General features: G+C 47.3%; 2 protein-coding genes across 2 annotated transcripts in view; one reads left to right on the top strand and one right to left on the bottom strand.

The window, feature by feature from the left end:
- The window catches only part of T265_10735 (hypothetical protein), a gene marked incomplete at both ends in the record, with an annotated part of 45,903 nt that overhangs the window by 14,860 nt on the left and 16,569 nt on the right, over window positions 1-14,474 (top strand). The window contains 9 exons of the mRNA XM_009177195.1: window positions 931-1,104; window positions 2,374-2,461; window positions 3,228-3,469; window positions 4,331-4,394; window positions 6,336-7,115; window positions 8,352-8,555; window positions 10,672-10,877; window positions 10,967-11,462; window positions 13,464-13,565. Of these exons, the coding sequence (XP_009175459.1) occupies window positions 931-1,104; window positions 2,374-2,461; window positions 3,228-3,469; window positions 4,331-4,394; window positions 6,336-7,115; window positions 8,352-8,555; window positions 10,672-10,877; window positions 10,967-11,462; window positions 13,464-13,565 (2,356 nt within the window). The remainder of the gene's footprint in view (window positions 1-930; window positions 1,105-2,373; window positions 2,462-3,227; window positions 3,470-4,330; window positions 4,395-6,335; window positions 7,116-8,351; window positions 8,556-10,671; window positions 10,878-10,966; window positions 11,463-13,463; window positions 13,566-14,474) is intronic.
- Window positions 13,126-13,320, bottom strand: T265_10734 (hypothetical protein; the record flags this gene model as incomplete). The annotated part of the gene is made up of 1 exon (XM_009177194.1): window positions 13,126-13,320. The coding sequence occupies one exon, from the start codon at window positions 13,318-13,320 to the stop codon at window positions 13,126-13,128; it is 195 nt and encodes a 64-aa protein (XP_009175458.1).

Genomic DNA, 14,474 nt, shown 5'->3' with positions numbered 1-14,474 from the left:
TGACTTAAGCAACCTTTCAGGATCCCAGCCCTCGTGCAACCTTTGGGTGGCATGGTAGTTCGGCATCATCATCATCATAGTCAGCTGTAGGAACCGCATACTTGTCTTTCAGTGGTTGTAGCTGTCACATTCGTTCACCGATGATTTGGGGAGGTGAGTTAGATAACTGTGCATCTACCCCGACTAGGCACCAAAAGGGTTCAGCTACAGCTGAACGGATATCTATCCTCGCAAAAAGACAAAAACACTTCACTTCTGTCATTCCAGTTAACATCTTCGTGTTTGTAGGCTTTGTTCTGTCTTTTCCTGTGAGACCTCGTTGAATCGGAATAAGGATGTACCGAACGGGAAGATGCATCTTCGCATTCAGTGGGGAGGCATCACGTGCCCGTGTTTCAAATTCATGGGATTATAGGTTTAGGTTTCGGACGGACTGCGGTATGGTCTCACTCCGTAAGTATATTCATTCGCAAATCATATTTCGCACCTAATCTTATCGGCTTTGCCTGTAGGCTCCCGTTCATGGGATTATAGGTTTAGGTTTTCGTCGGACTGCGGTATGGTCTCACTCCGTAAGTATATTCATTCGCAAATCATATTTCGCACCTAATCTTATCGGCTTTGCCTGGTGTTAGGCTCCCGTGGCCATAAACCAGCCTTCATAGATATGACCATATGCAGTTCCCCATCGACTTTGGAACCACGTAACATGATTGCGGTACTATCACCAAATTTCCATTCAGCCGGGTGCCATTTTGAGCGCTTTCGTGATTTTTCGTGGGCACCAAGTGTTCACTAGGTTTCTAGTCGACGTAGACATTGTATAGATGTCTCATCTATGATAGTGTCCACTGGCACAGAATTCTGGATGTTAAAATCAATTTGTTTGATGTTGAACACCACTCCCCTTCCATGCTACCTGTTATTTAGGTTCTCCCTACGGCAGTTGCCCAGCCCTGCTGCGGTTGCGTCCATCACTTTTCAAGAACCCTCGGACGATCCACGTTTCTGTTGCTACCTGTGGGTCGGTTGGCAGTCGAGGATAATGGACAAGGTGAATGAAGACAGCACACAACCGGAAGACCCCAAGTCTGTGTACAACAAGTACGATTCGAAAGTGGTTGCGCCACTCCCATTAATTTCCGCATATTCCTCCTGTTTTCGGGTCCATGAGTTCCCTCTGTTTGTCAGTAGTATACCTCCACTTCATAGCTTTTTGTCACCAATCAGGGGAATGGAACTAAGTTACTGTCAGTAACCACACCTTTTACCACTGGGTCGGAAGCCAATCGGTTCGAAACGTCAGTGGAAACCCCACCGATGTCGGGTGGGACGTTTGTCGTGAGGCATCTATGATAAAGCGTACATGCCACCCCTTGGTCTTCATACTAGGATGTATCTGTTGCGCTTCGCCCACGTTTTTGTTATTGTGTTTCTTAATTCCCACCTGCTTCGTATGCATAAAAATCGCTCAGCTGACCCTTCCAATCACTCTGTCACGATTTCTCGAATGCCAGCTTTCTTGTCTCAAGTTGGGATTTTGAAGAGACGTTTACCGGGTGCCATCTGCTTGCACAGATCCAATCCCTCGGCTATACTACTCAGCTTGAACCCGTAAAGTTGCCAGAACTGGTGAATGCAGCGCCACCCCTGTGCAATTTCTCGGAACATAGACGAAAACATAATACTATGGGTTGGATTGATTCGCGTGCACCGTCTCTGATTGGAGTATTGAACAGGTTTGATAAGATCACGGTATCAACTTTGGAGCGGCTAAAGTCCCAGAAAAAACTGCTACGGCTGATGTTTTCGGGCTCGGTTACTTTTAGCAGTCACGCTACATCGGTAGTCTACTAGCTCGTGATCAGCGCGACCTGGAGTACGCTAAGAAACAAAAAGCTAAGCCTCGATAAGAAAACACTGAACAGCAAGTATTCACCGCTTACAGGGTACTGGAATTGGGGTGGCATTAGCTTCCTCTCAGCTGACCTTGGCCCATCATCCTTTCAGGCCTTACCCTACAGTGACAAGCATTGGTCAACGGGGATAATCAGGTAACCAGATGAGCCCATACAGACGTTCATGTCCCAAAAGGTGTTCGTCACGATTCTTCGTTTTAGGAGCCATATTTCTGGCTATTTCCCTCCATATTGTTCTTTGAGTACGCTCTGGCATCACAAACTATGTTCCATACGGTTGCAATCGATAGTGCCCGTGCCTATAGGCGAGTGATCTCGAATGTCCTGCTTTGAAACTACAGTCTTTCATGAAATCCGTAGCCTTTCAACAGTGTTTGCCAAGTTCTTTTTCCACCTCTTTATTGGTTTATTTATTTACTAATCCATTCTATTGTTTTGTTCTGTTCTTTCTTAGTGCGCAAGCAAAACTCTATCAACTGTTTTATCGACATCGTCATGAAGATCCCACCAGTGTACCCGGCGATCCAACGTACCGGTACCAGGTTAGTTGTCCTCAGTGTGGCTATCTGTGTATGGGTGATACGTTTCATTGGGTGCAAGGTCACGCTTCATGAATTTCGAGTGCTCACTACTAATGATCATATAAACCGGAATGAATACTATGCGGCTCCCCATTTTAGATTCTCGATCAGGGCTTGGAGCTAGCATAACTACCCTTCACAAACACTTGTAGGACGCCTCACTCGAGTAATAACAGAGGCATAATTGGGTTGGGTTGTGCATCCTTTGGCTGTCTAACAACCACATTCGATGGGCTCAAAGTCACCGTAAGCCGGTTTTTCACCTCTTCTGCATCCCTTATGTGCTTTGGGGATGAAATGGCTCGAGTGGTTATAGCGCGAATTTACTGACCCGAAAGTCCGTGGTTCGAACCCGACCTCTGCCTCTCGACTGCTCCTGTCTAGGCTTGGGCAAGCTGACAGTATCCCAGCCCTCGTGCTCCGTTTGGGTGGCATTTCAGCTAGCCACCGAAAGGGTGTTACAGCTGAATGATTATCTTATCTATGTGTTTTAACTTGACATCCGTAGACTGGCATCCACACGGGAACCAACCAACCACCCACCCACCATCCCATATCCTGACTGAAATGCACTTGACTTATTTCCCTCTACTTGATGTCAAAGTGATATGCATGAGCTACTCGTCTTGTGGAAGTAGTGGATAGGTTGACGACTCGACTCGTCCTCACTTTTTCGTGCACCTTCGGGCTTTGCTGTTTCACTGTCTTTCAACTAATCTTCTTTCAGGAGCTGATCGGTCTATCAGAGAGGCTTTCGACCTTGCTGTTCACATCGAATGTGATCCCCGATCCGTTTCCAGACCAGCTGTTAACCATTCAACCGATCCGAACAGCACACAACGAAAGTAATTCCGGACCTTACGCCGCACATCTGGTCGCTCTCGTATGGCGCATCAACGCTTCGACGATTCGTATCGGGTTATTTGATCTGGATCGATGGTATCATGCGCAACTGCCGACATACATCCGGTGAGCCATTTGGTGACCAATTTTGCCATGTTTTTATGCCATATTTACAACTACAGTCATTCGGGACACCCAACAACCTGTCATGAACTTTTGACAATGCTTCCTAATAGAGTACTCGAGTACTTGAGTACTAAAGTATTCATGAATGACTTATTTTAAAGGGGGCCGTACGCAGATGTGTAGACTATTAAGGCGGAGTTGTCATTAGATTTGTTTCGCAATAAAAGTTCTAAAAATAGACACTCTTGTGGCTTGAATGGCTTGAGATAGCTCTAGGATTCTAGCACCGAGCGCTTCTGTTTAGCTACGCGTATACGCAAGCTCATACTCTGCTCACCCTAAGGGATTCGATCTATCAGAGGCCTTTCCGCTTGCCAATTTGGCGAGTGACCATGTCACCAGTGTTGGATACCGTAACGTTCGTGGTTCGAACTCAACATTTGCATCTCAACTGCTCCTGTTTAGGCTTGGACAACCTGAGAGTATGTCCACCCTCGTGCTTCCTTCGGGTGGCATGGCAGCTAGGTACCGGAAGGGTGTGTTACAGCTGAACAATTTTTCCCTGATAGTTAAGTTTTATGGCAGACAGCTGGGTTCCAGGTGAGTCTCTCGAAAAAAACCAAATTAGTTTGCAAATGAGTGTATATTCGCTAAGTTCGTGCAATTCGGTTTCAAGTAGAACATAAGGTTGACGGAAACCCGGGGGCTGCGCCTACCTGATGAGCCCCAAAAAGAGCGAAACCGGTTGTGGGCTGTCGACGGATTTTCAGCAACCTTATGATTAGTACATTAGTACATTCGCAGCTGAGCCGCAATGGTAGCTTTTTCAAACTGTTTTCATATGGTGTCTATTTTTTTCAGATCGGACAACTCTTTTTTCGCCGTATTCGATGCTTCGGTTCCAAGGGACGGTGTCACACTACTCGTAAGTCTGTCGCTCTTTCGACACATACATGATCATTTGACCGTACAACTTCATTGTATTCGGGCATGCCATTCATCCCCTTCAAGTTGCTGTTTCACCTCGGATGCCAGATGCGTTTTTCAAGTCAATACAGTGTAGCTGATCACACCAATGCCAAATCGATTCGGACTCCTACCCGACATGTAGTTTTTACTGATGTGTTCTTTTGTAGCAGAACGGTGATGGTTGTAAGCAGACTGGTGACTGTTTATCTCATCTAACGACCGTTTTTTCATCTCGCCGGAATAGTGCTGAGGTTTTTGCAGTGAAGTGTGTACAGCTCACTCGACATTTGCCTAATTGTGTGACTGTTTGTAATTTTCACCCACGTTCTTCTCTGCATCTGGTCATTCCTACCTTCCGTCGCCTAATTGTGTGACTGTTTGTAATTTTCACCCACGTTCTTCTCTGCATCTGGTCATTCCTTACCTTCCGTCAGCAACTAGCCGGTAAGTGGTTTTCAGTATCCTGTATACCGGTGGTGCCAACGGGTGTATACACACCGCCTGACTGCACTGAATCCCTTGATTAGGGAATCCCAGTCAAGAGAGTGATGACGAGCTCCTTCAATGCCTCAGTACAGTCCGAGTTGGGGGTCTACGTGTTCCTCGACTTGGCCTGGTTTCTTTGTATTCTTTTCGGAATACCTCCAAGAGATCTGCCGCTCACTTAGCCTCTGCTGCGCAAGTCCTACCTACTTCCATCTTGTGAATTAGGCGTTCTCGTTGGTATCAGGTACAAGATCGGATGTCCTGGTTGACGGGCCGACGTAAGATGGATTGGGACTCTGGACAAGATACTGCTTATGGGCAGATTTGCAAATCGGTTGGTTTACTTTCTCCATCCAAGGACGTATAGACTGTAAACTCTTAGCAGCGGGTGAGATGGCTCAAGTGGTTAGAGCGTGGATTTACTGACCGAAAGGTCCGTGGTTCGAACCCGACCTCCCCTGTCTAGGCTTGGGCAACCTGGCAGTATCCCAGCCCTTGTGCTTCCTTCGGGTGACGTGACAGTTAGGCACCGAAAGCCTGCTACAGCTGAACGATTTTTTTTACGGGGGAATACAAACTCCTTCCTTTGGTCTGCTGCTTCGCAGGTTGGAGTTCTGTTCCTCACCAGGTAGAGTGAATTTCTTTGTTCGGACTAGGCAACCGGGAAGTTACCCACTTTCACAACTACGTGAAATACAGCGCCACATTCCCTGCCTTGGTGCTTGACGGGGTTGGGTGCGCTCAGAATACTCTCTGAGCGCACTCTTCTTGCTCTATCTATTCCGTGGAAACCGTTCCCAAAAGCCCTTACGACAACCAGTGAGCCTGAGTCCGCGCTCTCGTTCATTGTGGCTACTCTCGACAGATTAGTCTTCCACAGCCACGTTAACAAGTGGAAACAACTTGGAAAATCTCAAACACTGACGTCCAGTGTGTTCCACAGACGTGTGTGTTTCACAAACCTAATACCCAGTCCTACGCCCATCGGTACGTAAGGCCGCTTACGTGAAATTAGCCTGAAACAACCCAACACCAGTCAAGCAATATGAGAAGGAACTGACTGGATTCTCGAGTCCCCAGAGTAAGTGGCTAAGGTGTTCCGCCTGGATAGATTAACTCGATAGTCGAGACTGGGAGGCGAGATGGCTAAGTGGTTAGAGCGCGAATTTACTGACCGGAAGGTCCGTGGTTCGAACTCGACCTCCCCTGTCTAGGCTCGGGCAACCTGGTAGTATCCCGGCCCTCGTTCAACCTTCGGGTGGCATGGCAGCTAGGCACCGAAAGGGTGCTACAGCTGAACAATTTTTATTTTTTTACAGCTGAACGATATATATACATATATATGTACAGTCGTGAAGTAGTTTGCTTGGTGGATTTTTGTCTCAAACAGAACTTTGTTTTCACTTTTCAGAATGGCCAGTTACTTTCCTCAAGTTTAACGTCGTTTTGGAGCAAGATTGCCTCTCGTGAACGTCAGCTCACCTCTGTGTGGGAACCTACGGGGACAGTGAACACTACCAAACATCCGAGCCATCATTCGCTCTACGGTGCCACAATGGCTAACCCCGTCCCGGAAGTTTGTCTTCGTCCATCTGCGTTGTCATTTGATTTTCTCGTCGGTTGGTGTCTCCAACCAGACAAACCCAGCCCAGGCGGTCTCGCCCTAGTCCAGTTCACATCTAGACAAGAGGCCTGCCTGATGTTGCTCTCAAAGCACTTATCCAGTACAAGTACAACTGGGCTGTCTCATGGACGTTTTGAAATCAATGATTGGCTGTCCGAAGCATGGGTGACCGGTTTGTTGGAAGCTCCTGGATTGGACCCATTGGATGACGAGGATCTAGAGCGCCTACTCAGATTGTCCAACGAGTTGACCGACCTCAGCGAGTACCGGAAACAGCGATCTACTGAGGCTTCACGTGTCGGGTTTCGGTTGACCTATGGTGATGACTTGCAGGCAGATATGTTGCAAGAATTGGATATTTTGTTGCGAAACGAATCCATCTCTACGGAAGCTGCCACGGGTCGTCCAGCCAAGCGCCAAAAGACACTGTCTAGCTCGAATCCGGCCCCAAGTTCGCACGCTGATCTTTCCAGTTCAACAGCTTTGCCATCCACGGTGGTGCTCAGCCCGGCCTGGGTATTACTGGCCAACTGTTTACTTGAGCACGGGCATTTGGTCGGACTAAAGGTGAGTCGTCTGATTTTGGTGTGCCTGATGACCACGTCCACTCGACTTTGCTATAAACCACACTAGTAGTGTACACTCATTTGCAAACTAATTTGTTTTTTTTCTCGAGAGAACCCAGCTGAATCTCTCGTTTATGATGTTCTCAGGCAACTGAATGTGCTGCACCAGGCCGCCTCATGTTTCAGTCGCTACGATATTTGAAATATCGCGATACATGTATATTTGTAATGTACTACTCATAAGGTTGCTGAAAATCCATCGACAGCCCACGACCGGTTTCGCCCTTTTTGGGGCTCATCAGGTAGGCGCAGTCCCCGGGTTTCCGTCAACCTTATGTTCTACTTGCAACCAAATTGCACGAACTTAGCGAATATACACTCATTTGCAAACTAATTTGGTTTTTTTCGAGAGACTCACCTGGAACCCAGCTGAATCTCTCGTTTATGATGTTCTCAGGCCCCAAAAAGGGGAAACCGGTTGTGGGCTGTCGACGGATTTTCAGCAACCTTATGAGTAGTACATTACAAAGACACACCAGTAGTAGTTCCATTCAACAATGACATGGTGAGTTGGGAGGTGGCGATGTCTACTGTACCACGCTGATACATATGGAAGCAATTCCTTTCATACAGTCTGCTAGTGATGTAGATTTTCATGCCACCGCGAATCGACCCAGCATCAGAACAACAGTGGTGCAGCGCCTATGGTCTCATTACCATAGATTGACTTGGCCAGTGCTACATCGTTTGTTTCGTATGGCACCCATCGCGTCGTTAGATGAAGCTAATGTCAAACACTTTTTGAAGCAAACGCATCACTCTTTAAAGGATGATCTCAGCAGTCCTAGCTCGAGCTAATGACCAGGATGTTCGTGATCGGAGCCCACCCCACCTCTAGTTCTGTATAAGTTTGGATGGCCTTGCTCAGTTGTCATACTCCCTTTCTGAATGGATGATAAAAGCGCACTTTAAGAGTGCCTCATTTGAACAAAGAAGGCCCATTTCGTCTTCCAGGAACGTAAAGAGGTACAGATTGGAGTGACTCACGAGTAACCCCAGTGCGTTCACACCTCTTGCACTGTAGGCGGCATCATTAATCAATGCGAAATTATAATTACTGTCCGCAACTGCTAAAAGGACCTTGCTGTCTTCTCATAGGAAAGGTGAATCTCCTGTTTGGGCCTTTTTTGTAAAATGTGCGAACCCGTTCAGTGACCTTGCTTTCACTTTCTTCCAGTCTTTGGATCAGCTTGCAGCTGGATGTGGTCCGTGTACACCATGTAGTCCCCAATTTCGACGAGTCTGGTTATGGCTCCGTTTTCGAAGACTCAAAGCCCGTTTCGATCGACAAACAGTTCCGCTGTTTGCCGCTCAGACCAGTAATCTGTCTGGGTCGTTGTCCGTTGTGGATTTCACTGAGCTCGGTTTCACAAGTGGTCAGGTGCGTTTCAGTGCTGATTTTTTTTACTGCTTTCGTGTTATTTTTCACTGCCCAATGGGATGGTTTTCCAAGACGAATTTTGTTCCACCGAGATTCCTCCTAGAGGAAAATAGGGAGCTGCCTTGCTGTTGAACTGCCAGATGCCTCGAGCGCGAGTTTAGTAACCGGAAGGTCAGTGGTTCGAGTTTGACCTCTGCCTCTCGACTTCCCCTGTATAGACTTGAACAACCTGGGAGTATCCCAGCCCTTGCGCTTCCTTCGGGCGGCATGGCAACTTGGCACCGAAAAGGTGTTACACTCCACTCGATATGTCGTTCTGGTTATCAAGGCTCGACCTGTTGATTTTAAATTCCATTGTGGTTTGCTGACTCAACTCAAGCATTCTGGCAGTACCTCATAGTTCTGACCTCCCTCTAGTCGCTTGCCAGCCCTGGCAGTGAGAGGAGGTTATGACTAGCCAGCTGGCTGTTTTAACCAGATTTTGTGGCTTTGTGGAAATCAAATCTCTCTCAGGGGAGCTTTATTAATGGATCACTGTTCTCAAAAGTTAGATGCATCGGTCGCATGGTTCAAACCCTAGCGTGCAGCGTGAAATGATTTGAAACTTCATTCTACGTCAGCGAAAGCATCTTCATGCTTTGGTTTTTCGAAAGACTCACCGGGAACCCAGCTGAATCTCTCGTTCGTGATGTTCTCAGACATAAGGTTGAAGGAGACCCGGGGACTGCGCCTACTTGATGAGCCCCAAGAAGGGCGAAACCGGTCGTGAGCTGTCGACGGATTTTCAACAACCTTATGAGTAGTACGTTACAAAGATATACATTTTCATGCTTGTTTTTGCTAGAGCACCAGGCCGGTAGATCTCGCCCAGGAGTTTAGCAGTCCATGAAGGCAGCCGCTGGAGGATCGGGACCGGTTCTTTCAATTTTTATTCTGCAATCTTTTTGTGAGCCACCCGAGTATGGTAGTTCCTCACGATCCTCAGAGATTCCTCATGGTGTATGGCTCGGAAAACTTTGGAAAGCTTTTTTTAAATTCTGTCAGCTTGGACGTATACGAGGTCAAGTTAGTTGCGCTGCGTTCAGTACGGAACTCTTTCATCTGCAGTGAGGACCTTCCCTGTCTCTCTGCCGCTCATATGAGCTGCCAGCCCTCTTTCAGAAAACGTCATTTATGACGAACCAGTCACAATACAAGTGATTAAAAACTTTCGGAGATCGATCGTCTCTCTGGATTCTGTTTCACCTAGATTTGCATGAGACGCTGAGGACTGAAAGAAACTCAAGTTGTGGGACAATATCATTTCTGTCATCCTGGCCACATGACGCTACATGCTGAAAACCCGAGTGTGCAAATGAAATAATTCTAATGACTCGTATTGTTTTTATCTTTGGCATCCTTCCGGTATGTATCAACTGTGCAATACAAGGCAAGTTCGAGAGGTGAGATGTCCCCAAGTTTCCTAGTCCTCGACTCGAACGGTCGAACCTCTTTTGCGCCTTTATTCCAAGATGGAAGCCAATAGTTAGTTCGCAAGCATTCTTTGTGGAACACAGTCCAGTTCTCCGATCTCGTGCCTTTGGGAACACGAGCCAACGGACTCACACCCTTGCACTTGAGCAACCTTGTATTTGGAATCTTCACTTGTGAATCGTTTGTTGATTGTTTGGTTGCCTCGCACCCGGACACAGGAAGTTTCGTCAATCAAACGAGCGGCCTACATGAGCGGAGTTTCTCTAAGCAGCGAGAATCGGGGATCGCCTTTGCATGCTCTAGCGCTCCGTATTGTTGATGCCTCCGAAAGAGTATTTGAACTTTTAAATTGATTGCGATAGGTCCAAGCCCACCACAAGGATGCGGATCACCATAGGTGCCAAAATGAGGGAGCGTATCCAAAATTGACAAAACAACTGTCGCTCTATGAAACTTTGTATCTATCAGGAAAACCACTCTTCTTAAATGCCGTCGAGGTGTTATGAAGAGCATAGTGTATATTATCCTGGACATTTAGACATCCAGAAATAACCTGCAGACGAAAAAATAATACAGGGCACGTGGCGTAACCCCCGTCTTCATTTGGTTACCACATCTCGATTGCTTTTCCTCTCCCATACAGCTTCAACATCTTTCTTCTGTCGCACAATACTGGTTCGGCAACAGTCAGGCTGTCGAGATCGGTGCGAAGGACACGGCCCAATCCACTCCATTCTGGACAGTCATTCAAACATTCGCTACCTATACCCGTTTAGTTGCTTTCCTCTGTCGTATGGGTTTGCTTCCTCAGTCGCAAAACAGCACGATGGATCTAGTCAAGCTTGTCAGGTATGTTGCGTCATTGCGAAGTTGGACTAGTCCTCGTACCAGTTGTTCCACACCTTGCTCCTGCTTTCCCACACTCTCTTTGTCTACAGTCACGCAGGATCGGATGCACCTGAATCGCTTCTGTCTCCCTACCATCATCAGCTGTTTGTTCATCTGCTCAACCACATGTACGTACGTTCACATCCTTCGGTGGATGAGGATGTGGAAGAGTTGGATGAACAACTTCTGCACAAACCCACATTGAGTGAAGCTGTCTTGGATGCTGCCGTGACTGGGTCGATTGCCGCGGATTCCGGCGACTCCTCTGTGATGGACTATCGAAATGTGTGGTGGGAACAGGAGGAAGCCAGTGCAAGTGGCCCGTGGCTTGGCGAGAATCGTCAACCGTCGTATCCACCCAAACGTCTGCAGTCGGTGTGCGCCCTATGGCAGCTTCCCAGCAATCCGGCTGTGCTCAAGGCTCGCCTGGGTTTGTTGGGATTTTTGCTCTGTGACGCTACCGCCGCGGTCGCTTTGGTGCAGGAAACAGCGCCCCGGCCGACCGGCGATAGGAATCAGACTTCTCGAATGCTTGCTTTGAAGCTGGTGAGTCTCTTGATTGTGTCAGCCTTTTTTACTCGTGAACTTTGGTCTCTTTGTCCTTCGTCTGCCTCATTTAGGTCCGCTTTGTTTTAAACCCGACCTACCGCATCTTTCGCAATATAAGCGGGGCGAGAGAGCTCAAGTGGTTAGAGCGCGAATTTACTGACCGGAAGGTCCGTGGTTCGAACCCGACCTTCGCCTTTCGACTTCCCCTGTCTAGGCTTGAGCAACCTGGCAGTATCCCAGCCCTCGTCCAACATTCGAGTGGCATGTCAGCTAGGCACCGAAAAGGTGTTACAGCTGACTGGTTATCTTTTATCTTTAGACGCCCAAAAACGAGATTCGCCACCACGGTAACGGGTATTGGAACCCACCTATTCTGCATCAACGGAGTACAAATCGGCAAACGACCAGAAACAGTGGAAAAAAGTAAATTCGATTTGGTGGGGCTTTTGTTTGTTTCGACATCGCTTCAAGACAATGGGGCGGAATCCGGTTTGGCTTGAACTGGTACACTTGAGAAACCAGGCCCATACGGCGTGATGAACTTCCGAGATGTATCTATTCTATCATTGGTGCACGCCGGGTTGGTAAAGCATCAATTTTATATGGTACCTATATGCTAGTACGCATCTAACAAACGAGAACTACTAACGAAGGTTGATAGAGGAACTCTTGTGGGGTTGATGAAGAAATGTTGCTCAAGTAAAGATAGCATCCAAATGCACGACAAGGGAGCCAGCCGCTACTCAACCTAATACCAGTGATTCAGTATTCGTACTTGCCTAATAGATGCCCCATAGGAACCTCTGATGAATGTCCCGGAGACACTATGAAGTGAATTGAAAGACAATACACTTCAAGTGCTAAATAAAAGCCGGCGAATGTGGGAAAATGTTGATATCGGTCATCAATTTGGTGGATCCAGATCGGCATTGTTCGTCTGTCGAAATGCTGCCACATTCTCGCTCTTTGGTAGCACAGCCTTTAGTCGTCTAATCGATAACGTTTAGAAAGAGTCACGGACAACCCCGTGTTGGTAGTGGATGCATCTGATCAGTGACCGTTTGATAGCTGAAGAAATTTCGTGAAGAATTAGCTAACTTTAAAAATAAAAAATCGTTCAGCTGTAGCTTCCTTTCGGTGCTTAACTTTTTTTTTAAACATAAGCGTCCCAATAAGTTAACTGTGGAAACCACCCTAATCACCGGCCTACTTAGTTCAAAAGTTAGATTTTGTATGTGTTTCTTGAACTACATTCACGCTCATATATTTTTGACAGACGTGGCGTGAACGCAGTTCAACCGACTCGTCGAACCGTCATTCATGTGATGAAAATTTGGCAAAATATTTAGTCTTTTCTTTGATACGATCCCACCTATAAATGAAAAAATCGTTCAGTTCTAACACCCCATCCGGTACCTGCTGCCATGCTCCCCCGAAAGAAGCACGAGGGTTGGGATAGTGTCAGGTCGCCCAAGCCTAGACAGAGGAAGTCGAGAGGCAGAAGTCGATCTCTAACCACTTGAGCCATCTCGCCCCAATCCTACCCATAAGGTTGATGGAAATCTCTTAACATCCCACAACTAGTCCACGAACCTAAATGACGCGCTCGACTGTCAGTGTGAGTGATGAGTTCGCATCCCGAGGACTTCCATCACACATCTTACGATTTATTTAGTTCTCCCCTCAGTTGGGCGAATGGGGCTTCTACTCGACAGATTTCAGAGAACCTCGCACCACTGGCAACAATTTGGATTGCGACCGGTTCGTCAATCCTTCCATAGTCCTGTTTGTCCCAGGCCATCTCTGCATAAAGACCACCGTTGGGCAAATGAACAGTGCGTTTCTCTGTCGTCATGGTGAACCCTGTTTTTTCCTGACGCAACCGTCAGGAAAGTCAAGCTTTTTTCCATTGATTTAAATGACTCCATCCTCTGAATAGTTCGAATGAAGTCCTTTCGTTTATCACTCTTTGCCTTCTCTCTTCCTCTACACCTTTAGTGTCAACACGTAATGTCTCTGTTTGCCAAGGAGTTCCCAATCTGTCGACCGCTCTTGCCAACAATATTCGTCCTGTGGCTCATTGATCGAGGATTTTTCAAGGTTGGTTTCATGCTTCCAAACCCAAAGCATTTATTGAGAACAGTATCCATTTTCCATAGAATGACCGATTTTCCTTTGAGCACGTGACCAAATCTCTTCAATGAAGCAATCAATCACATGTGTTAGTACTCCCTTTTGGGATCAGGCTTGTATACCCAGAGGGCGAGAAGGCCTTTTTTTAAACAAATATATGCTCGCAAAGGTTTTAAAGGGTTGCTGCAAACTCTTCGACAGCCCACGACCGGTTTCGGCCTTCTTGGGGCTCATCCGATAGGCGAAGTTCCCGAGGTTGGTTCAACCTTATGTTCTACTTGAACAGATTTCGGTAGATACACCCATTTGCCTGTCAATTCGGTTTTCACAGGAGACTCAGCTGAATCTCTCGTTTATGTTCGAATCCCTGAACCTGAAGTAATGTGTGTATCAAGCTACAGTACGGGCTGTTTTGTTGTATGGCTGTGAGACTTGGCCTATTCGAGCAGCGGACTTGAGATGTCTTCAGGTGTTCGACAGTCGTTGTCTCAGAACCATAGCTCGTGTGGGTTGGTGTCAGCGAATCCGTAACGAGGCAGTTAGAAAGCGTGTTTTCGGTTGTGTAACGGGTACTTCCATTGAAGAATGTGTCCAGCACCAGAAGCTGCGTTGGTTGGGACATGTGTTGCGTATGCCGAACCATCGTTTGCCGAAGAGAGTGCTGTTTTCCATGCCCAATTCGGAGTGGCGTAAACAGAGAGGTGGCCAACCCTTGACTTGGCAGAGGAGTATGAAGGAGATCACGAAACGCTTGGGTGCTGTCGGTGCTACTCGCCTTCCAGGATGGGGACTGCGTGATCCTCACTGTGCCTGGTTGGAGACACTACAAGATATGGCTGCCAACCGATGTCAGTGGCGTTCTTGTTGTCAGTTTCT

The sequence above is a fragment of the Opisthorchis viverrini genome (assembly GCF_000715545.1).
Source record: "Opisthorchis viverrini unplaced genomic scaffold opera_v5_399, whole genome shotgun sequence".
NCBI lineage: Eukaryota > Metazoa > Platyhelminthes > Trematoda > Opisthorchiida > Opisthorchiidae > Opisthorchis > Opisthorchis viverrini.
This window is presented reverse-complemented; position numbering and strand designations above follow the sequence as displayed.